This window comes from Plectropomus leopardus, chromosome 3, assembly GCF_026936395.1.
Source record: "Plectropomus leopardus strain MGB_pleo_1.0 chromosome 3, ASM2693639v1, whole genome shotgun sequence".
Classification (NCBI taxonomy): domain Eukaryota; kingdom Metazoa; phylum Chordata; class Actinopteri; order Perciformes; family Serranidae; genus Plectropomus; species Plectropomus leopardus.
Genome location: NC_142178.1, coordinates 26,857,639 through 26,882,204, shown reverse-complemented (window position 1 = coordinate 26,882,204; position 24,566 = coordinate 26,857,639). Strand labels below are relative to the sequence as shown.

The following is a 24,566-nucleotide window of genomic DNA, read 5'->3' as shown; positions in this document are numbered from 1 at the left end:
TATCATCATAATCCAAAGCAGACAAATCATATACCTGATATTGTTTGTTTAGGCCCAAACAAGAGGCGGCTTTTCTTATAAATATTTTCACGACAGTTCACCATCATGCATTTTCATGTCTAATAAAGACAGAAGAGATGAAAATGGGGATTCAAACTGCACTGGTGAAGTTGGATCCATGAGGAAGTGTGTGTGTGTGTGTGTGTGTGTGTGTGTGTGTGTGTGTGTGTGTGTGTGTGTGTGTGTGTGTGTGTGTGTGTGTGTGTGTGTGTGTGTTTACAGTACGGAGGACCTAGACAGTGCTGCAAATGTTTATAAAGCAAAAACCTTATTAATCATTCAATAAATAGAACAAATTTTAAAAATAAGAATTGACAAATAAATATATTTAAAAAATATATAAAGACCTGCTTAGATATTATGAATTGGTTAACAATTTGCTTTAAGGATACTTAGTGATATTCTATATTTTAATATCAACAAATGATCCTTTTTTACCATAAACATGAATACCTTAGTTTGTTTTGAGCCAATCCCACATTCACTGTCCTTTTAGCCATTAATACTCACTACCAGCCAGGCCAACAGAATAAAATGTTGGTATTATACATTTCTGCAAGCCACAGAAATGTTACATTTGTACATTTCATACATATGATGTAGTTCTGATTGCATATATATGAGATGTGTTTCTCTTCAGTTGGAGGAGGGAATCGTGGATGGCGTGACACCTGGGTGAGACGGCTACCAAGCAGCCAGCGGCAGACTACTTTTTGTGTACAGATGTGTCTGCAGCGACCAAACCAGGTATTTAAACCAAAACACAGTGTTGGGAAAGCTACTTAAAAACTGTAGTTTTCTAAACTACAGGCTACTTCACGGTTTAAATAAGTTTAACTACATCATAGCTACTCTCAATTTTTTAAAAAATATTTTCAAAAAGTACCACACTGTTGTTACACTATGAAGTTCATAATTTAAACATATCTGCAACATATGGAACGTACAAATGTTAGATATTTGTGGTTTGCAGAAACATACAATGCCATCATTTATTCTGGTGATTGTGTGTCACTATAGCACCAAATATGTATTAATCCGCAGCTAGAACTAGTCCCAGACAAATGCATTATTTTTGATTAACATTTGCTGAAAAAAAGGAATATTAATAATACAATGCCCAGTTATTTTAGGAAATAATTTAGCTCTTTTTTGAAAAGTTAAACTATATGTTTCTGACAATTTTTGCATCGTCAGTAGGAACCAAATAACTCTGGACTGAGTGCCAGAGACTTGGCAGGGAATTTTGAGAGTATAGTTTGTTGTGGTCTTTTCATGGGATTCATAGACAATAAGAAAATTTAAAAAAAATACTGACAGCCTTTGCTTTAAGATAGATTTAGATATTTGCCAACTGTGTTACTCTGCCATGTTTCCACTATGTAATCCAAATTCAAATGAGTGGCAGAAATTACCATAATTTATCTAAAAATGCTAATTAATCGCAAAGGTGCCAAGTTTACTTTCAAAAAAGAACTTCACCTCAGAGTCCATTTAGTAGCTGCTTTTAGTCAAACTACATGATATTCACCACCTGATGAATTTTGCAATTTTTTGTTTTCCTTTTGTGCCGTAGACAAGAAGTCCTTTAAGTGCTAAAAAAAAAAAAAAAATTAAATTCTGCAATATCATAACAACTGGAAAAATCCATTTGCTGATGAAGATCATATGACTTAAAGCTCCAGTCAAGCAATTTAATTGACCTTGTGGTTACCAATGGATATATAATATAATACAGCCATTTGTCTTATAAATCCATCTTTTTTGTATCAGATAAGAATGAATGAATTGCTTTATAACCATGTGTAAGGCTCTCTGGGTCCTCCATATCACGATGCTGGAGACAGCTTAAGGTTTCCATAGCCTCAGGAGGCCGTCCTCGCTGTATGTGGCAATCAGGTTCTCATGTGGGTGGTGAGCGATGCCAATTACATCTTTCTCATGAACCTGTGGGCGCAAAGGAACACAGATCACCACATGCTCTCCGCTTCCCATCAGCATCACTGTTACCCTGTTAGCCCCCCATAGGACAGCTACACAGACGCAGTGACACAGAGTAAGAAGTGTGACAAAAAATACGACTAGATTAAACATTTGCAGCCCAGTGTGGATGAACTGCCTCCTCTCAGCTGTGATAATGAGAGAATATTATCAGCAGGGCTTACGGTCAGCGTTTTCTGCAGCCTTCCTGTCGTATAGTTGAAGCAGTACAGCACTAAGTCCTCTCCCACACAGTAAATCCACTCCCCACGGGGTGACAGGGTGCAGCACACAAAGTTTGCCCTCTCTTTTTCATCCGAGCTGAAGGTCTTCACCGTCTGAGGAGAAAGTGAAGACGACACTGAGCCTCTACAAAGATGTTCAGGAATTGTCTGGGTATTATTAGCGTAACTAAATTAAACAAATTAAGACAAAAATGGTGAAATAAACAATGCAAGTTGTTAATAAAGTTTCAAAGCCTGCTTGACTGACCAACCGACCACAAAACTCAACCGGAAGGTCATTCATTACTATAAGAACCTCTGGGATTTTTTTTTAAAAATTAAAGACAAAATAAAAATTTACAATATTTACATAATTTACATCAACATATTCTCATCTCCTCAGTTAAATTTGTCAAACAAAATAGGTCCGATTCCCTACACATAAAGTGCTGCCATTTTAGGTCTTAAAAAACAATTATGTTGCTTCACTAACACAAAATTTTTTAAAAATAAATAAATAAAAGGAAAAAAGTAAAAGAAAGAAAGGACAATAAATAGTAATAAAAACAATTTCATATCATGATAATTGTTACCAAACTTGTCACAGTTATCTGCTATATTGTTAAAATGTGCAGACATTTTCCAAAAAAGTACTCATCCACACACTGATATATTGATGCAGCCTGGCTGAAATGCTTGCTCGAGTGTCTGTGTCAGCGCCTGCTGCACGCCCACTCTGTAAACAACAAGGCTGAGAAATCTCCACGGCGCTGTCACTGCCCCTCACCATGTTTTCATTGTCACAAAACAAACCCTCGTCGCATGCTGCACGTGCGTGTGGGAGACTGTTATTAACTTTGGTTGATTGACAGTATTTACTCTGAGTTTTTTGAGTTTTTAAAAGCAAGGCAATCAAACAGGCTTTTAATGATGATAAACCTTTTAACACCTCATCAAATTTGCCTCTTTTAAAAAAAAAAAAAAATAGGAGGGTGACAAGCAGCTTGACAAGGAGTGGCCCAAAAAATTAGCAAGAAATCAGTACAAAGTTACAAGAAAATAAGCACACAGAGAAAGTGCTAAAAACTAAATTATTCTTTTTCTTTTTCTGTGACATAAATGTGCGTATATAATTAAGAGAATTATAGTTTAAGTACAATATATGCTTTGTTTTTGATGATATCTTATGATCCATCCCAGCTAATTTTCAGATCATTTTTTCATCTTTTACTTTTTTCTCTGCAATCTAAGGACATTTCTTCAACAGTTGCTCATTATGTATTTCCCATGTTTTGAAATCAAACCAGTTTTCTCTGGATCTGAGGTGTAAATGCTTATGAAAAGTATCTAAATGCATCACAAGAAAACTGATGTCCATCCAGGTGTTACAGGGTTAAAGTTTAAAGCTGTGATTCTAACCTTTAGGAATTTATTGTGATTCATTGTAAAACCAGTAACCGTTTCATCCACATATATGAATATGGCAGATTTCTGGCATTGTCGATACAGTCTTGACATGACAGTACAGCTTGTTCATTAGGTTTGATTATTGATCATGTATAGATTGTTAATCAGAGAGGTCTCACCTGTCCGTGCATGTTCATGACAACCACAGTGTCGGAGTGGTTGCAGATCACAAAGTGCTCTGGGTTTTGGGGGAGAGGAATCACATTGTTGACAGGGACATCAGATGTCTGGGACAGAGACTTGAAAGTGTGGTTGCATTCACAGGATTTTGTGTTCCAAATCTAAAATATGCACAGAAATATGAAAATAAATCCACTGTGTGTCACTTTACCAGCCACATGATACCGATGCAGCACAGACATGAATTACAGTCACATCATTTGTATATTGTACCTTAACTGTGCCATCAGATGAGGCGCTGATGATGTGGGTTCCATCATGAGTGAAAGCTGCGTCATTTACAAATGACGAATGGCCGTTTAACTCCTTTAGTGTCTTGCCTGACCTCAGCTCATGGATTCTGAAAAAGTGCATGTTGACAAATTGACATAAAAGCTGTTAAATCAAGTAAAACTGCAGCTCTGACTCATTTACAAATCAAACAAGTTTATGCAGCTCAGGAGTGGATTCCTCTTGCAGACGGAAATTGTTGCTGAGCTGCTGATGTGTTATTTTTAGCTCCTGTGGAGTGACTGGGTGCAGATTAGCTAAACCATGACAAAACGCCCAATGCTTTCTGATTCATCCGGGATGATCTTGCGAATGTAAACAATTCAGACTCCCGACTCGTGGAATTTGCAACAGGAGAAACACGTTGCATCTTTGTGCCTGAGCACATGGTCTCTCTCTCTCTGTTACACCCACACGGCACATGTGCTTCCAGCACGGCAGAGAGGCTCAGCCCACATCCCCCAGTGAGTCAGAAATAGATATTCAACTCCTCAACTATGAAGGGGATTCAGTGTGTGTGTGTGTGTGTGTGAGAGAGAGAGAGAGAGAGAGAGAGGAAGTGAAAGAGAGACGTCCTTATTTACATTCAGGTGCAACTACTCATGCGAGCAACATGTGACAATATAACGCTGATGTCTGCATGGAGTTAAAAATTAGTTCTTCAAATGAACTAACAGGTACCAGATATAGAAAAAATATATTAACAGATACATAGTAAATATCAGAATTTCAGATTTGATAATAAAGTTCATTATGGTCCTTTCTCTACTAACAAAAAAGCTGTTTTTTTAACTGACCACACTAATTACAAGCCTCTCCCAAATGAACATCAATTTTATTATTTTTTTTATTATTTATTAATTGTTACATATTGACACTGAATATTTGAAACCATTTCAAAACTATATTTTTCTGGAAGTCGACTTTTCTGACATTCTGTCGTTTTTTTTCTTTGTGTGTTTTTTGTTTAACTTGTTAAAGATAGATTGATGAAAGTTCATTACACAATTTTGGCCACTTTTCTTTGCCCACTCCAGCCTTACCCATACTCATTTTTCAAAGTATTGATACAACGATACCAGCTGCACTTTCTTGCCCTCTATTATTGTTAACGTTTGCTACAGTCACTCCTCTGTTCTCTGTTACTAATCAAGGAAAAACAGTCATCACCGTTATGTTATTGCCTTATTGCCTTGTTATTTTATCTTGAAAAATATTTAAGAATTTTAAATTGTATACCCTCAATGTCAGTTTTCACAGTGTTATCTAAAACAGTATTGAATATCGAAATTTTTCTGAATATTGTATATAAATCATGACAACACTAGTCCATTCACACCAAATATATTAGCCTAAAAGCACTCAGTAAATCGCTGGATTTTCATTCTTTGAAAACTCCTGAAAATGCCCTAAGAGTCAAAATTTGCTCTACCGAATTATTGTGAAAACCATTCAAGGGTTAGAAAGATAAATGAACATAATAAATATTACAATACAGCTTTTGAAGGAGATTATTTTTTTCCAATTACCATTTCTGTTTTCATAGATATGGCTTGTGGTGGTAACATTCTGCTAATCCACCGTGGGCTGTAGAAAAAGCTCGATGCCTTCCAGCCGAACTCATTTTCATGTGTGCGCCTCTGAAACTTTTGTGAATCATGTCTGAGGTCAGTGTGAGCTCTCACTTCCTCCCACAGTAAACAAGTAAAATTCTGCCACAAGACTCCAGAAACTGCAAAAAAAATAAATAAATAAATAAAAATGCTGAGGCGCCCACCATGTTTTTGTTTTATTTCTCTGTCAAAACTATTGGTATATCAGAAAGTTTATTTTGAGTTTTATTTTTTGTGAATTCAGGTATTTGCTAAAATTTAATTTACTGTTTTAGGTATTCATTCAATTCCATTTTTTTTTGTAATGTATCTATAAAGTCGTTCTTTCTCCAGACTTAATCTTAGCGTTTACAGCCTAATTCAATGTCATTAACAATTTGAAAAGCAGTCCAACTCCTCAACACAGACTATATGTGTACACAGTGTGTTTGCAGTAATGTTACTACTGTGATTAAAAGTTTTTGCATCCCACCTGATGGTCTGGTTAAAGGAAGCACTGAGGATCTGGTTGTTGTCCTTGGAGAAGCTCAGACAGGTCACGCCTTTGTCGTGAGCATGCTCAAACCTGCGCAGGCACAAGCCGCTCTGGATCTTCCACACCTTCGCCAACAGCACACGTTTGGAAGAGAGGACGTGATGAGACTATGACTTCAATCACATCATTAACTCAGGTGATAACTACACATTTTTCAGTTGTTTCATTTTTTTCATACGGTAATAAGGCGACTTACATTAATTGAGGACATAATGATTGGCTGCTTATGTTGACAAATATACATAATAATATCAGCTGACACTTTTGTACGTCAGTAGATCCAAACCTTTATTTTGCCATTCTGAGCGCCAGTTGCCAGCAGATCCGTATCCTGACTGAAGCACATACACAGAACAGCATCGTCCATCATCATGAAACTGTCTTGGGCCTGGTACTTAAGATCCTAATTCATCCATGCAAACATACACACACACACACACACACACACACACACACACACACACACAGAATAAACCAGTTAAATGAATAAATATGTTTTTCTGCAGGTAAAACTGTAAAATCTCTTCTTGGCCAACAGGGCAAAAAGAGAACCTCGACAAATACAAACAACATAAACATACTAAAACAAACAAAACAGTACAGTTAATATCAAGTTACAATACATAAACATATATTAATTTCCAAAAATATTGTCTTTTAAAATAACTTTCTACAACCCATCTTTATGGGATTGCTGTTATCTGATGCCGTCTTATTCATAATTTATTTATTCATTTTGTTGTTTTATTGCTTTTATTGTTTTTTTTTCTTTTGAGTTTTTTGTATTGACTTGTATTGCCTATTTATTTTGATGTTATCCTATCTCTACTTTAGCTTTGTCTCGCTTATGTTTTGGCAGACCAGACTGTTTAGCTCTCTGTCATCATTTTGCTTTCTGAGTATCTCATCTCTGCCTTTGCTTTGTTTGAGCACTTCATAAACTCTTATTATTATTAAAATAAAGCCAAGACAACAAATTAGAAATGTAAAGAATATAAGAAGTCGTAGTTTTTTAAGTGATATGAAACACAACTTACCTTACTAATTTTTCCTGTGGTAAAGTTCCAGACCTCAATGAAGCCGTCCACTGATCCTGTGACTAAGTACTTGCCATCAGGAGAAAAGCGGGCGCACTCGACGTGTGACCGACGCCCAAACTGAAGGTGAGAAACAACACACATAAAATGTGATCAACTGGTTTTGCTTTGCTGCCTGTGATACAGACCCACTGAGATATAAAACACAAACTATTATCAGGCAATCTCAGGGAGGCGTTAAGTTTTCCACCGTACTGCAGTCTGAAGTTGTGTGGGCTGACCGCTCACACACTTATAACCTTTGGCAGAGAAAGCAAGGACAAGCAACTCAAGCAGCTCCATCTGGATGAAAGTGATGACAGCACAGTCAGGGACTGAGACAAGTGCCTTCAGGTGAGTAAAGTACTTAGTTGTGTGTGTGTGTGTGTGTGTGTGCATGTGTGTGTGTGTGTTAGTCTCTACTTGGAAATGACTCATCAATTATAAAAAGTCTTATTATTGTAAAAGCACCGTAAATACAACAATGTAACACTCAAACCATTCTAAATGCACAACGAAACTGTTACACAGAGTGTAGTATGAGGTAAATAGGATGTAGTAAAATTTGTACTTCTTAGAGCTTGTGGTGGTTTACCTTGATGTGGCGGTACAGCTGTGTCGGGAAGCTCTCCTTCTCCACATGTCTGTCCTTGTTGCCAGATGTTTCGATGGTCATGTCCGGGGAGAGAGAACCTGGACACCCCTGTATTCTCATAGACTGCAGAACCGTCAACAGAAAACACAAGTTTCACTTAGTTGTGGCTGTTTCACCCCTTCAAATACAAGATCTAAACAAATTAAAGAATACTAAGAAATGCCAACTTGAATATTCAGATTATTAAGTTTAAGTTCTGTTTAAGTGCAGATGAGGATATAATACTGATGATATAAAATTATTGGCAGTGTGACACACACACACACATATGTATGTATATATATATATATATATATATATATATATATATGTATATGTATGTATATAAACAAATCAAATCAAATGAGATGTCGAGAAAATTTTAGACCACAAAAATAAAAAGTCTCTCCTGTGATTTAGCCAAAGCTTTGGCAGGAAGATGTGTTTTCATGATATTTCATCATCACAAATAATTCAGAGTTAATTGAAAAAAATATGTTTTCTGGGCCTTTAATAACCTTTAATCACAGGAGAATAAATTACTGAGATAGTTTTGGATCTTTTATTCACAGTGCTATGGAAATTGATTATGTGGCTTCCCTTGATCTTTAATTAGAGTGAGTATTGAGAAAAATATCGATCAGTGTACTCACGCCGACTTGTTCCAGGAGCCCCATGAGGCGAGACGGGGGCACCACGCTGACCTCCCTCACCAGCGCCTCAGCAATTGCCCTGCGCCTCTTCTCCTTGCTGCTACCTTTCGGGTAGGCCTGCAGTGAGGGATTAAAGATTTTTACTTTGTAAGTTTACTGATCCAGTTGTTTAACCCTTTGAAACCTGAGCAAAACACATGGTCCAAAAAATAGCAGGAAATTAGTAAAAAAGTTGGAAGAAAATTACCTGAAAATTAGCAAAAAATAAATAAATAATGCAAAAAAGTTTTTAGAAATAAAAATAAAAAGTTTGAAAAACAAGAAAATGACCTAAAATGTGCTGAATATATATATATTTTATCATTTTTTTCATGTAACATATTTTTTTTTAATAAAATCATTATAATTCTAAATTTAGTTTCATGGACATTTTCCATGTTTATTGGGGATAAGTTTCGAATAACCTCACCCCCTTCTTTTTTTAAACTAATCTTTAGGTAATTTTCTTGTAACATTACTAATTTCTTGCAATGTGTGGAACATTTCTTGCCAAGTTACTCATTGCCTTTTCTGTACATGTTTTTAAAAGAAATCAAACACATTTTTCTCAGGTTTCAAAGAGTCAGATAGCTTGTGAAAGACGTACAACAAAACTGATGTCAATCCAGGTTTCAAAGGGTTAAAAGACAAAACCTGTCTTACCTCACGAGGGTCAAAGTAGGAGCATGTTAGCAGGTTCTCCAAATGGATGTACCTCTCCGGCTGCGTCTGCTTCAACATGATCATGGGGTCGGTTTGTCTGAGGAGGGAGCGAGCTGCTCCCACCTCCCTCATCTCAATGAGCTCCATCACGACCTGTTGAAGAGGTCAGTGTTCATCATATGCTGCTGAGTAAAAATTCAAGAAAGTATTAGTTGCTCAATGCAAAAGCTTACCTGCTCATAAAGGTCAATCAGTGTGTTGTCGGGCAACTTGAGGGACTCGATGGCCAGCAGGACGGAGTCCCAGTGGCCGTTCTTTATATCTGCAATGAAGCTGTCGATGCTTTCCACTGTGTTGAGTGAGACAGTGGTTTCCTCCTGTAAGGTGGTCAGCGTTCGGTAGAGATTGTTCTCCTTGAGGTACTGCATTATCAGGCGGATCACACTAGACAAGAAAACGTTCGTGTTACAACCACACGCTGACTGGAAATCCTATAAAGACTGTAGGACTGCTGTATATAGTAACTGTATAACTGTTAGGGTGAAGTCATAAGTATCAGAGCTATTTCTATGAGGGTTAAAGGAGCTGATATTCATAGCATATCTATCATTCAGAGTCTGATTCATGTTGTCTGCACACCACTCTCAACTTATGGCTGAGCCAGTGCCTAGCAGCTCACAATGCTAACTCCATAAATAGCCCTGGAGGTCCTGTTTATTAATATATGAAAGTTGCTCGGTGGCACATGATCCGAAAATACCCAACTGCGACATTTCGCGTGTGATTGGCACTACTGCTGCATCACTGGGCCCATAGAGCAGACGCACGACATACTTCCACCAGCCTAGGCGGCTACTTTTGGTTCGACAATGCGCCACATGGGGCTCACACTACCAGATGAGCTGGAAGTTGCAACTGAATGAAACAAATTCCGAGTAATAGTAAGTAATTTTGTGGGAAACAGTGTAATTCCACTGTTTGGCCACTACAAACATTGGCTTCAAAGCCCGCTTCCTGGGGACTTGGAATACACACACAAAGACTCATGAACACTAAGACGCATGAGCAACCGGACCAACAACAACAGAGAAGCTCGGATGAAAACACACACAAAGGTGACATCATTCTCTATTCAGGATACCATTACTCCACTTACTGAGTGATCAAATAGACCCTGAAATGCTGTTTTATTTTTATATGTGGTGGCCATAGATTTTCTGGCAAAACTGTCAAAAGATCAGCCCCTACAGTCAAAACAAGACAAGGAGCAGGAATCCTGCTTCGTGTGGACTTTTGTCCCACTTTGGAGCCATCTGCTGAGCATTTTCACAACTCTGCCGCATCCCCTCTGTTGTCACTCCATTAGCACCACACTGCAGGACTCTAAGTTTGATGGATCAGTGGCAATGCATGGTGCCTGGATTACTGTCAGTTCTATGCTAAATTTACCTCCAGTTCACCTGCCTATGAGAAACATAAGCAGATGAGTTTCCAGCTGGGAACAATGTGTACTCCATCCTCACTGTTACCCCACAGGCAGACTGAAAATCTAACCAAAAAAAGGACACACCCACATCCTCAGCAGGGGAGGGGAGCCTATGAGATCAACAGGCACATGTGGATGAAACGCACTGCAAAACATCCCGGACCCGCCTCTCTCTGAGCATCACCAGCAAGAACATCAGATTAAATGTCTCAAAGCGGCACTAAGAGCAGCCTCACAGGTTACTGACCATATGTGCAGCGGCACACTGACTGACCACAGTATACAGTGTATGGATAAAGAAAGCTGTGATTGTGTGGGGGGCTCTACAACAGACTGAACAAACCCCACATGGCTGCACAAAACATACGCAGACAATAAACAACATTAGCGAAATATAGAGACAGATATAAAGGCTTTTCAGATTCTTCAACGTTTATTTCTTTAAATCAAGCATTAGCTACGCGTCATATCCATAGAAGTCACATGTTATTGTAAAAAGGAACTTTTAGAAAGACCCAAACATTGCAGCAAAATTGTAATTCCCCTAATAAATATCAGTCACATTAGTCAAACAGGAGATACAATCTTCCAACTTAATGCGTAATGGATAATTTTTTTTAAATCAATTTCTACACACCTTTCTTATATTAAACATACTTTTTGCACAGTGTCAGGTAGTATCATTATTGTTTTATTTTTTCTGTACCAAACTATGACTGAAAACTCACTATCTACCAAAAATCCAAAATAAAGGCGCACTTACTCCGAGGGCTCCATCTCCACAGCCATGCTGATGTTGTCTCTTGTAGTTGCCACACTGGACTGACGGCTGGGCTCTGCGCTCGCTAGAGCCACGTGAAAGCACTGTGTTGAGGACCACCCACTACACGTGCTTCTCTTGTGTCTCGCATTTTTTGGTGCGTCGGGCAGCAGTCCCAAACCTTGTGACTGCCGCTGCTACACAAAGTCTTGGAGACACTCACACACCCACTCTGACGCATGCCGATGTACAGGGGAAACATTTCTGGGCACGTTGTGTGCTGCGCTCCGAGGTGCTGCGGCGGCAGTCAGCGCAGCATCAGCACCACGGACAGAAGCTCGTGGCTCAGAGCGTGCTCGCCTGTAGGAACCATTGTACTGGATCAAAAAAAAAAAAAAAACATGTCTCTTCACGTCCTCTAACGGAAAATCACCTCAGTGCTGCTCATCATTATGCAAATACTGAGCTGGGTGCGCCATGAGCATCTTTTCCTTGACTCAATCTCTGCATAGCCTTCATGGTGATCACTCTCTGTCTGTAATTACACAGTAGGGTGTGTAATGGGTTGTGAGTGTTAATCAGCTGCGATGTTTGCCATCTCAGTCCTGAGTGTTTATTTAATCTGCGTGCCTCCGTTTATAGGCAGCCAAATAAACCTGTTGGAAAAGCAGGAGAGCCTCCTTAATCCATGACAGATGTTACAGATATAATGTGGCGTCGATCCTGCAGATCATCAGACAAACGACTAACCCTGCAAAACCCTATTGTTAAACCAGTGTGGATGCCTATACACTGTGATGCAATTGTATGTCTATTTACATTCTCAGTCTACATGGTGGATACTTCCCTAGAAAATATATAAAAAATAATGACAAGTAACTCCTACAAGCCTCTTTAACTCGAGAGCATAACATAACATAACATAACATAACATAACATAAATTAACACTACATTCACATAACCTACGTATTTTTTATATTTATAGCGTGTAGCATGCTGTGCAATAATATGTGCAGGTGTTTTTACACATATTGTATATATTCATACAGAATAAATATTTGTATATTTTTGCAGCAAATACACCTCAAACCATGTGTATTAGAGTCATCCTGTGCAACTATTAAACATGCACATGCAGTATCTGTATAAGTAAAAGGTGTATAGTGTATATAGATTTTATATTTCAGACTGTATGATTTACTTTTATTTTGTCTAGTTTGTATTTTTTAATTATTTTATCCTTTTTTGCACTCAAATCACTTTTTTTTTGCATTTTCTCTGTTTTTCACTCTTTGGCTTGCTATAATATGTGCATTTTCCCAGTGTGGGAAAATCCCAGTGAAATTTGTTGCTTTTCCACATGCTGGGGATGGTCGGGTTGTGTGCTGCTTGTCTTCTGTCTGAAGCAGCATTAGTTACCTGCAGCTTTATCTTCAAAAGCATTCTGCTCACTCAAACAAGACTCAGCCTCCCTGGTGTTACAGACTGTTCACAGACCAGCAGCAGCAGCAGCGATGCCCCTGAAGGAAGATTTATTTGACCCCTTGTGTTTCATGAGGCCTCCAGCATTTTTCCAGGCATGAGGATCAGCATTTGTTGTGTATCACTTCTCAGAGGTCTGGGTGTGAAAAAAAAAATAGCAGGCTCATGTCTGTGGTGTGCTCAGTGTTGTTTTGGTCCAAGGGCTGTTTTTTGTTCCTGAAATTCATGACAATTATTCATGACTCACAAGCTGACCTCAGTTTTTGGGACTTCACATCTGTAGCTTTTATATTTCTAAAGCAATTTCCTCCTAAAGACTGTATCAGAAATATGCTGCATCCCCCAGAATTACACAAGTAGGGTAAATGAGGCTCATAGGTCTGATTATTTGAGATATTCAAGCTGTGATGGCCGAGTGGTTATTAGGCGTTAGACTCAATGGATTCATTTCCCCCTGTAGGTTCAAATCCTACTCAAGGCAATGCTTGTCAGGGTCAGTAGGTAAATATTTCAACAGCAGTAATACAAATATTAGATAAGATCATCACCAAATCTGGAACGTCAGTGCTTATCCAGCTAAAACACAGACAAATGAACTGCAACTGTATGCTGAGATTAGTAAACAAAATGCCATCAATTCAAAAATAAGATAGTAAATGGTTTTATTTAAGGTGGGATCTCCTAATTTCAGATCAATCTCCTCATTATGTAGGATGTTTCCTGGAAGAAGAAAAAAGTGTCTTTTCTTTTTTAAAAATACTAAATATAGGAAATATATTGTGTTCAACTGATGACACACAGTTAATTGAGTCAAATTAATTAGCAGCATAACCGAGAGACTTTTTGAGTCAGTGCACAATTTATGCAGCCAAAATGTGAAAACTGTGTACAGATAATCCTACAACGATGCAGAATGAATTTAGGAAACTCAGTTGAGCTGTCAAAGATCCTAAAAACTCCTGAAATAACGATGATAATGATTAGCCTATCAATTCATTCATATTTAAAACGCGCTTTTTTCAATTGAATTGCCTATATTACTAAGTATCTGCCATAGGAGACAAAGACAGAAAGAAAAACAAAAATATTGGCGCTCTGACTGAACTGAACTGAAATATCTCCGTTTTATCATCTCGTCAACGCTGAGTTGACATATCGCGAGAACAGCCGGAGTTCCTGAGCAGCACTCTGCACAGGTGAGCGCTGATTTACTCCGCCGCCACGCAATGTGAGGGACACTTTTCCACCACGGAGTAGCACTTTGCAGGGTATAGTGTTATATTTTCTTTAACATAAACATCATCGACTGACAAATTTAAGTCAAATAAGGTTTAATTTCACACAACGACTCATTTATTTCCCCTCTCCGTCAAAGTGGATGAAATATGCCGATGAACAACAACCAGGTGAGTACAATCGAGGTAGATTAACCCTGGTTACCCGTAGACTACTCACACGGCATCAATACCTGATAAATCAATTTAGTTTTTCAAATTTTTGAACCAAGAGTTCATAAAAAGGTCTTTTTATAGTAGTTTATTGCAGATCCCCCAAATATTGGGACCAAGGCCCTCAATTTTGATGATTTTATGCAGCATTTTAGAAGACATTTTGATGTAGGCCTGTTAATTACCAAAATTAGACAATGCAGGACAACAGTTTAAGCTTTTTGTCTCTCTGCTGTTTTGTTGCAGAAGGTGCAGAGTGCAGCTGCCAGACTGACCAAGCTGCCTCTGGTCCACTCAGCTTGTACCAAACTGTCAGTGTTGTACATTGACACTAAATGCAGCCACCCCAACCTGAGGTCTGTGTGTGAGGTGCTGGAGAGCAGCGTGACAGCTGCAGTCTCACCTGTCATTGTCAAACTGGAGCCTCAGAGTGAGTACAACCAGGATGAACATACTGTGTACTCACTGCTCATATTTATGCTATAGTCTAACTTCAGATGTAGTTTAGAGCCTTGGATGAAAGAAAACTGCCAATGACCTAACACAAGTTTTTTAACCAACAATTATTTTAATATTGGTTAATCTGTTAATTGCAGTAATTATTATAGTAATAATAGTCATTATAATAATGTCAAAATCTAGCAAAAATCAACCAACACAACTCCCATGAGACTAAGGTGATGCCATGAAATTGCATGTTTTGCCCAACCATTTTGCCCAGTTCAAAATCCAGATCGATTCAACTTAGAATCATATAGCCTTAAAGAGAAAAAAAACCCAGCAAATTCTCACACTTCATAAGTTTGAACCAGGAAATACTTCTGTCTTAACTATTAATTAATTGTTCCATGTCTAATGTACAGAAAAGGTTTGTTGGGACTCTATCACAGGGCAAACTTTCCAAAATCTGTGAACAACAGCAGGAAAACCAATCCAATTGCCCCCAATAATGTTGGCATTGTATGTTTATGCATACCATGGATTCATGGATTACTTTTGCATGTTATTGTGTATCGGATATGTTTATTCTTAACCACAGAGTGCTTAGGTACAGAAAAACAGATATTTTTAATAGGCTGGGCTATAATTTGCTCAAATCATTGACCTCAACAGGCTTATATGTGGGATAGGCGTCTCTACGGGATGGGCTTTGAATTCCTTTTACACAAAACTGTTGCTCAGCAAAGATAAGAAACACAACCAAATTATTTATTTAACCCTGTGAAACCTGGGCAAACTGGCTTTATTTTTATTATCTATTTTTTCAAAAACATGGGAAGACAGTAATGGGCAACAAATGAAGAAATGACCCAAGTACAAGAAAATTACCAGACAATTTGCCAAAAAGTAAAAAAAAAAAAATTAAAACAAATAATACAAAGTGAGAAATTACCTGAAAATGGGTGAAAAAATTATAATAATTCTGTAAAATAATTTTAAATATATAATAATGATTATAGTTCACTGGACATTTTTCCTTAGCTATTTTAAAAAAATAGTCTACTAAATCTAATATCTTTGTTTGCGTCTCTTGTTTACTATGCCAATAATACTGTCCTTGTGCTGATGGTGTCAGTAAAATTAACTGAATGATTGAATTGTGGACAATCATACCAAGCTAAGTTGTGAGTTGTGAGTAGTATGTCTATATTGGCAAAAGTTTAAAAATATATACATATTTGTTTGCTTTTATCTAAGCAACTAATGTTATCTCCAGCAGAGAGCAAACAACATGGTTTTATAACATAACACATAAGATGATGCAGATGATATTTAAGTTATAGGGTCAAGGTCTAAATGATGAGAAACTACAGGCATAATTGTGGCAATTTAAAAAAAACCTTCCAGTAAGGGCTTCACTCTGTGGAATATTTCCAGTTTCCATTGCAAATGACATTGCATGTAAAAGTCTCGACTGGCTGGAGACCGCTTTCCCTGTGCTTCACACGCCAACGGAGCAGGTAACCTTTTTTTTCCCCTCTTTCAAACCTTAATGAGCATCTCAACTTCTCCCAAAAAAAGCAGAAAAAGCTACAGCCGTGTCTCCAACTTTTGTCTGTTTCACTCAGATTGTTGATAAGATGCATGAGATCCGCGATGTGGTGAGCATAGCAGCTACTGGAACGAGAGACTGTGTGGAGCACACAGTGGCGTGGCTGATGGGAGGGATACAGCACGCCGACCAGTCACTGCTGGAGAGAGTCATCAGTGTGGCCAGTTTGGGACTGGACTCCGCTCTGATCATGTCTGAGGCTCTGATGGACCGAGTGCTTCCTCCCACTGAGGAAGATAAAGGTACACAGTGCAGTGTAGGGTCACTCATGTCAAACAGTGATTAAAAAACATACAGTCATTGTTTGTCTTACAGAAAAGAGCAGTATTCATTATACATATAGTGGATTCAAGAGTATTAATGGACTTTTTATCAAGTCAGGATTAATGAAACCTAAAGATCTTTAGTTTATCACAGACTTTGTTATGCATTTTCAGGGTAAAGAGCCGAGTATTGCCAGATAATATACAAACATTTATGTTTTCAGTTCAGAGGATGAGGATCATAGGAGGAAATTTAATTTTAAACATAAGTATGCACAAACTACTTTAAAGCAGATTCGTATTTCAGTATGTAGTGGCAAACTGTGGATTTCTTCTAGAGAATGATTTTAAAGTAATAATATTTTGCAGTTCAAAAATGTGTATAAGGAGAAAATAATTAGACAATTTGAAGTTGTAAGAGTTTTTTTTGATCAATGGTGAGTTTTTGTGTATGGCTTTTGATTCTTTTTTTCTCTCATTTTTCTGTAAGTATTGTTGGTTTTTTCTCTGCTGATTTATTTTTGAGAAATAAGATACCTCCCCCACACACACATTTTATCTTGCTGACTGCAGAGGAAGAAGCTCACCTGGTGGAGGGTTTTGAGGCGGCCACACTCAGGAGAAAATACCCCGTGCGACTGGTTTCACTCGCCACCAAGCTGTGCAGGAGGACTTATCACGTGATGCAATCTGTTCAGGTGGGCTATGATTTCAGTTGAAAGGTTTGACATTTTGGAAACTGCACTTGGAGACTTTACTTTCTTGCCATGAGTCAGACAGGGTTCCTGCAGCTTAAGGCAAGGTACATTTAAGACTTTATAAGACTTTATTAATGCCACACGGAATCGACGCTGTGGCTAATTGGTAGATTTTGTCCTTTTCTCAACAGGACATGTCAAACTTGTCCAGGCCTTCAGATTTGGTCCAGGACCTTCAGAGCAGCTGGATAACCTTGGCCTGGAGCATCCAGATGCTGCCTCAGTACCTGCAGCATCGGCTCATATCCGCCTTGTTCTTCATCTCCCAGATGTACAACTTAGGCTGCCCGCCCCCTCACCACCGGCTTTATCAGGACAGAAGCTCTCTCAATGCTGCAGAGACCCCCTCAACTCAAAACGATGCGCTCCAGGTTGCACCACCAGCTACGCCTGCCTTCCGAACGAGGCGACCTACCAAGATACCCGCGTTTGACAACGGGTGTAATGTTAAAGGTTGTGTTAGTCGTTGATTTGTAGTACTGAATTTGAAGCTTGTGTGCTGAATTGATGTCCCACAGTTTGAGAGGTGCAGTTAAATATTAAAATTATCTGAACATTCATTGTTTCCTCTTGTCCTTTGAGCAGCTTATCAAGCATACGAAGGCTCTCTGTACCGGGGAAATGAACTTGTCTCACTGACTTTAAAACATAAGTTAATGTAAAACAAGACAGCTCCCATGTTAACTGATTTGTCAGTGTGGCTCAGGACAGTTCTTATTTCTTGACATCCCTGTTGTCTTAGTGACGGTCTCAGAGCTCCCCCTCATAATAGCAAGACGGCGATCAACTATAGCTCTGTTTTTAGACTGCTAAGTTAAATGTTTTTAAAATCTTTACTTCAATATAACACCGCTAAACTAACTTTACTAAATCTGGCTGTGGGACAGCAACCAATTGCCATATCGGTTCATTTCAGTCAATAATTGCCTACCATAATTAAACTGTAAAACCTGCAATCATAAATTTCAAATATTCAGTCTATGGTCAACATACTGAAAAGAATTAAATTAGACTGGATAGTTTTTCAGCAAAACATGACTTTATTTGACTTTGTGATTTCACTTTTGGCTGGACTCTGACTTGGATGTGGATGCTCTCAGAGAAGAAAGGCGGCGCCTCTTGGCAATCTGTTCCTGGCGCTTCTCCTTGGCCTCCTGTTGGTGGGAACAAATGTGTGTCAGCAATTTGCATACAAGGTAATTACCCCAAATCACATGACTCAACACCACACATGTCACACTTCCCACTCTGCTCAACAAAATGATGCCAGTGACTGTTTGATAATGCTGTGATTTACTGCTGAGGGCAATTCTTCACAATAATCTAATGAATTAACTAGTAACAAAAAGCATTTTTGCTTCTGCATTGCGTCAAGATTTCGTTGCTGTCTTTATGGCTGCTTGTCAAAGGACTGCAGTTGAAAATCACAAGTTATTCAGTCAGAAATGTTGATTAATGAGCGCTGTCCTAATAATGTAGTTTTTTTATGTTAATGAAATAATTGGCGACTTTCGGGTGACCTGTTAATTTGCAAAATATCATCCCACTAAAATTCCATAACATGCTGCATAACTCAGATAAGTAAATGACAACCACTGTGAAGATGCGATACAGCTCAGAAATGTTAAATTCATTACAACAGTTCAGCTCATCAAGGCTTTCTATCCCCACAGTTAAAAGTTCTCATCAAAATATGATGCATTTGTTATCTGCATAAAGTTTTGTCACCAGACAAATAGAAAATTCAAATAAACAGATCTTTAGACCTTTTAAGGGAAAATGTACCATGATCTAAAAATGTACGCTTGAATAATTCATCTAAAACCAATTAGAAATGTTTCGCAGTCAGCTCAGTTATTTAAATATAGCTTAAAGAGAAAATTACTTTATGGCTAGGCACAGTTATGAGAAGAAAAAAAGAAAACCTCACCTTCATCCTCTTAGCCAGCAGCTTGGCGTACTCAGAGGCCTCCTCCTTGTTCTTCTGGGTGCGCTGTCTCTTGAGAGCAATGCGGCGGCGCTTGTGCTGCAGCACACGGGGCGTCACCAGTCTCTGGATCCTGGGAGCCTTGGTTCTGGGCTTCTTACCTGTCAAAGAAAAAGGGATGAAGTTAATACTGGAAATGCAAATCTAAAAAAACAGGTGTAGTTCAGAGTGTGGGCCTTCACTCTAATAGCTGAAGTGGTTTTATAGAAGCAGGTGAGGTACAAATATTAAGGACTAATCACCAAGAATAGCTTTTGTCAGACTTTGTTCGTTGGTGACAGCAATACATAAAACACTGAGTCAGATAAGAAAAGGCTTTACTTTGGTGATTTAAAGTGGCTGATCAAGCTTGCCAAAAAACATCCTTTCAAGTCCCATGTTTTAGGATATAAAAATACTCATCTTATAAATGGGGTTTGTCATCATCCCTTAACATCAGGTTCTTCCAGTTAGTGGATGTGAATTCGTCAAAGCCATTCCAATAAACCAAAAATTGGGCATTTAACGATTAAATTGCATTTGATATGGAAACATACAATCACTGTTTAAGTGTCTGTACTTAACGTTCTGCCATATGCAATAGATAAGATACAGATAATACTGGCAAGTGCAATATTGGTGTATGGATGGAAACGCTGAAATTGCTACAATTGTTCCTAAACATTTGAGTTGTACATAAATTCAAAAACACTTTAGCCTGATAGAAATATTAAAGATTATCTTATTATGTATAATTGTAACAAATATTTTAACTTTGACTGCAACAGTTAAAAAAAAACTCTCCAAGACTATAAATACCAAGACTTCCAAGAATCTACATGTTTAATCTCTACTTTTGCTGAATCTCACTTTTAACTCTCAGACATCTTGTGGCTCATGATCTTTAAGCTTCAGTGGAGGTCAAAACTGAACCCCGTAAAAACCTACTTTAAGTGATCCATGAACACTTGAAAGCTCGAGTGAAAACCGACAGGAAAAAAGCTCTTGTCTCACCTTCTTTAGTCAGGGGTCTCCTCACAACATACTGCCTCACGTCATCCTCCTTTGACAGATTGAAGAGCTTGCGGATCTTGCTGGCCCTCTTGGGACCAAGGCGGCGAGGGACGGTGCTGTCGGTCAGCCCGGGAATGTCCTTCTCACCTGAGAAAAACCACATCAGGAGATGAGTCCAACAATCAAGCTGATTACAGGCAAGTTCACTTATAAACTGCACTGCCTACATCCACGTTACTGGCATAATGTTTAACAATCACTAAAAACAAAATACTTTCAAACTCAAAAAAGGTACAGTGTTAAGTTCCCTAGAGACAAAGGGCACATCCCTGAAGCCCCAAAGCAGCGAAATGACCAGAGTGACTCTTCACTCTGGAAATCAAGTTTCTTATGAGTGTTATGTCCCCTGTCCATCAACAGGAAACTGTATTAATATCAAATTAGTGAACCCACTGCTGCATGTAGTCAAACAGAGCAACACCTTCGGTGTCGTTCTGGTACCGTTGTGCACGAAACAGTGAGAGAGCATTGCAGTTTCAACCATCCACTTATCTGGGATCTGGTTGAATCTGGTAAGCAGCTCCACAGTTACTTTGGCAACACACTGTCCCCCCTTAATGACTACAGACCAATCAAAAAGGGTCTACTGGAGTGCCATAAACAATTTTAAGGTAAAATCAAGAGACAGTTCTAGATAAGCCGGTGTTGTGCAGCCACAAACTTGTCTGTTGGTTCACACGAGCTCAGCTGAAATAATTACCTTTCTTGACGATGACCAAGTTGAGCACGCTGAGATTGGCATCAACGATGCAACCACGGACAGACTTGCGCTTGCGCTCGCCGGTCCTGCGGGGACGGTAGCAGGAGTGGCCCTTGCTGAGCAGCAGGCGCACACGGCCGTGGGTCAGCACACCCTGCTTCATGGGGAAACCCTGCTTGTCGTTGCCTCCGCTGATGCGCACCACATAACCCTGCAGAAAGAGAAAACGTAACAGAAAATATGAGCTTTCAAGAATTAAGACTCGCTGAATAGTCAATTGCCCTTTAATTGTCAAGAATCAATGAGCAGCAGTTTTCATGTCACTTTGATACAAATGTGAACTAGACAGTGAGAGAGCATTGCAGTTCAACCATCCACTGATCCAGGATCTGGTCGCATCTGGTAAGCAGCTCCACAGTTACTCTGGCAACACGCTGTCCCCCCTTAATGACTACAGGCCAATCAAAAAGGGTCTACTGGTGTGCCACATTATATAAGACAACTATACGACACACTTTCACCAACTCAATCTGATAAATACACCCTGCATCATAATGAGCTGGAGCTGTAACAGTACCAGGGTCCGTAGAGAACCATCACAGGTCGGTGCAAGCAGCCGAGCACAGAATACAAGTTGTGCAGATTGATTCACAAAGTGCACGTAATACCGGTGCGCATTTCACAAAGGTGTGAGAGTTCTGCACTTAACCTGTATGCCCTTAATAACAGGATCTGAGGTTAGCACAACAATGACTGGTGTCCCATTCAGTCATATTATTGTGAGGACAAATGACAGGCAGGAGCTGGATGACCCGCCTCTCGGTTCCTGGTCAGCTACAGCAGTAACAAAAAAAGAGCTGTATACGAGATGAGAACCGGGCATCAGAATCGCTTTGTTATTTTAGGTTAAGACTTGCTCATGTGCATTAAATTACATCACTCAGAAGTGCCGATCAGACAAAACAGAGTTCAACTCCTTATCCAAGCTACTTTAGGCAGCCTTTAAGCGTAAAAGCTTAAAAGGATGAATCAGTTCTTCAAACAATTGGCATTAATGTTGCCTTAATGCCAAGATAAAAGGTAATTGTAATACTCCTCCTAATGCACAAGTTTTATTTTCTGTTACCATAACTGTTCTTTTTCCTTCATCATGACATTTGACTTGCTTTTAGTTTTATAGAGCTAATATGACATGATGCAATGTGCAAAGTACTACAATACTGTTTGAATGACCTTTTTTATAATGAAAATGAGATTAAGTTTCCAGTGAGCAAAATGCTACCTCTATCCCCAAAAAGAGAAATGTGTCTGTCTTTGACACTCTGATAAACAATGAGTAATATATATTGAATGCATTTGTTTCTTCTCTGCAGCACAGAGCTGGCACCAAACTGTGACCTCTGCTTACTGTTACAACCGATGTAGACACAAAGCAATATCAGGTGCAAAGACATCAAACATCGCTGTACCTTCCACTCATCTCCCAGAGGGTCAGCGGGCACCTCAGTGGCCATACGCTTCTCATAGAAAGTCCTCAGCTTACGCTCATCATCAACTTCAATCAGCTTCTGGCAGCCAGTAGCGGGGAATGAGATGTTCAGCTGAAAGACAGAAGCAGGGTAGTCATTGGTACATGTATCTGATCATGATGGGATCCACATGAGTCCTGACAGATCACCGAAAGCCTTCATACAGGTACATGGAGAAGCTAAACTGTGTATGGACGTGACGAAGAGAGATAAAACAACTGGTGTTACTGGTGAGACTTGACACGAGGGTGAAAAGTTGTCCTTAGGTATAATATTGATCGTTTAATTGAACTAAAGTTTGAACCAGAGGAGACATTGTGGCTCGAAGGCGGCCTGTTAGCTTCTGTCGGCTAGTTAACATTAGCTCCCGGGACACTGTCAGCATTAATACAACCGGTTTAACGGTTAAAGTTAGCAGCGGACAACACGATAACTTCACGCGACTCAAGCTGAGTTTGGACACTGTTTGTGGCAGAAAATTGAGGCTTTCACTCGGTGCACATTTCTCTCACAGAGCCGCCATGTTTCTGTAGCTCAGCAGCGGACAGGACCGTCAGCGCTGCCTCTCATCATAATCAAAACTCATCTGGAGTGTCGGAGCCGCGACTGCTTTATCAAACTAGTCCGCTTTATAGTTCAGAACCATGGCATCAATCACACAAGAGTATTTTAACAAAAATAGAGTTCAACGCAGATTTATAGTTAGAGAAACATTGTACCTTCATTTTGCTAAACCGGCCCTACGACGGTCCGCCACGGGAAAGAGGCCGGATATCCGCTTCGTGGTCTCACATAGGCATGATATATTCTCGCGATAACTGTTTCCCTGTAATTTTCTGATCAGGCGCAAGCTGAAGGTTATTACACAAATTTAACATAACAACTAATTTGGATTTATTTTCATTTATTTGTATTTATTAGTTAGAGGACAAGAACAATTATTGTATCGTCATACCGTCACTTTACTCTTAAATTACTGTTTTAGGCTCCGACTGTTTACACCTCTTTGTTTTTATTTACTAGACCAATTCACATTATGCATATTTACTAAATTCCTGCTTACATTCAGTTTATTCATTTACATCACTATCTACACCAACTTATATGATTTCATTCATAGGCAGTGGTGGAAGAAGTACTAAAACCACATAGTGAAATGCTCAGATAAAAGTAAAAGTTCTGCATCAAGAATGTTATTTAAGTAAAAGTAAATGAGTATAACCAGGAAAAAGTACCGAAAGTATTAAAAGTACCCAATATAGAGAAATTCAAAAAAATACCCCAAAAACTGAAAATATATTTCATAATATGTTTTTAAAAGGAATAAACACCCTCAATTTATTAAAAAGAAAATAGAAGAAAAAAAACACCTCAGAAAAGAAAAACAAGCAAAACATTGGGGAAAGAAGTATTAGAAAAAAACAGAAAAATGTTTTTTAAAAAAAGGAAACTGAAAAAAACTAAAACATTTTAAATATATAGATAACAGCCTATATTATTATTGTTATATTATTAATAGTATTAATATATTATTTAGGTATTTACAATACTGCAGTGTTGTAAATAGATAATCTGAATATAAACAGTAATTAAGTAAATGTATATGCATAATGAGAAGAAGTAGAAACACAGTTTGTTTAGTTGTTCATTCA

The 24,566-nt window shown here is 38.6% G+C and overlaps 3 protein-coding genes across 4 annotated transcripts; 1 reads left to right on the top strand and 2 right to left on the bottom strand.

Annotated features, from left to right (window-relative positions):
• Positions 1-1,606: 1,606 nt before the first annotated feature.
• Positions 1,607-11,836, bottom strand: LOC121942361 (WD40 repeat-containing protein SMU1-like). The gene is made up of 12 exons (XM_042485546.2): positions 11,644-11,836; positions 9,628-9,838; positions 9,395-9,547; positions 8,693-8,809; positions 8,001-8,123; positions 7,367-7,486; positions 6,616-6,732; positions 6,267-6,394; positions 4,125-4,251; positions 3,851-4,012; positions 2,226-2,378; positions 1,607-2,007 (listed from the first exon to the last, which is right to left on the bottom strand). Exons 1-12 carry the CDS (start codon positions 11,667-11,669, stop codon positions 1,909-1,911), a joined length of 1,536 nt encoding a protein of 511 aa, XP_042341480.1. The 5' UTR covers positions 11,670-11,836; the 3' UTR covers positions 1,607-1,908.
• Positions 11,837-14,263: 2,427 nt separating this feature from the next.
• LOC121942324 (perilipin-2-like) lies at positions 14,264-18,205 on the top strand. 2 transcript variants are annotated; one of them, XM_042485499.2, is made up of 7 exons: positions 14,264-14,391; positions 14,499-14,529; positions 14,818-15,001; positions 16,450-16,532; positions 16,641-16,866; positions 17,461-17,585; positions 17,777-18,205. In XM_042485499.2, exons 2-7 carry the CDS (start codon positions 14,509-14,511, stop codon positions 18,113-18,115), a joined length of 978 nt encoding a protein of 325 aa, XP_042341433.2. In that variant the 5' UTR covers positions 14,264-14,391; positions 14,499-14,508; the 3' UTR covers positions 18,116-18,205. The 2 variants fall into 2 exon arrangements, with proteins under 2 accessions (XP_042341433.2, XP_042341432.2); XM_042485498.2 differs by having other exon boundaries at positions 14,308-14,529.
• A 457-nt stretch (positions 18,206-18,662) lies between these two features.
• Positions 18,663-23,788, bottom strand: rps6 (ribosomal protein S6). The gene is made up of 6 exons (XM_042485500.2): positions 23,634-23,788; positions 22,855-22,986; positions 21,386-21,596; positions 20,626-20,772; positions 19,576-19,733; positions 18,663-18,799 (listed from the first exon to the last, which is right to left on the bottom strand). The coding sequence occupies exons 1-6, from the start codon at positions 23,637-23,639 to the stop codon at positions 18,704-18,706; spliced, it is 750 nt and encodes a 249-aa protein (XP_042341434.1). The 5' UTR covers positions 23,640-23,788; the 3' UTR covers positions 18,663-18,703.
• Positions 23,789-24,566: the final 778 nt, after the last annotated feature.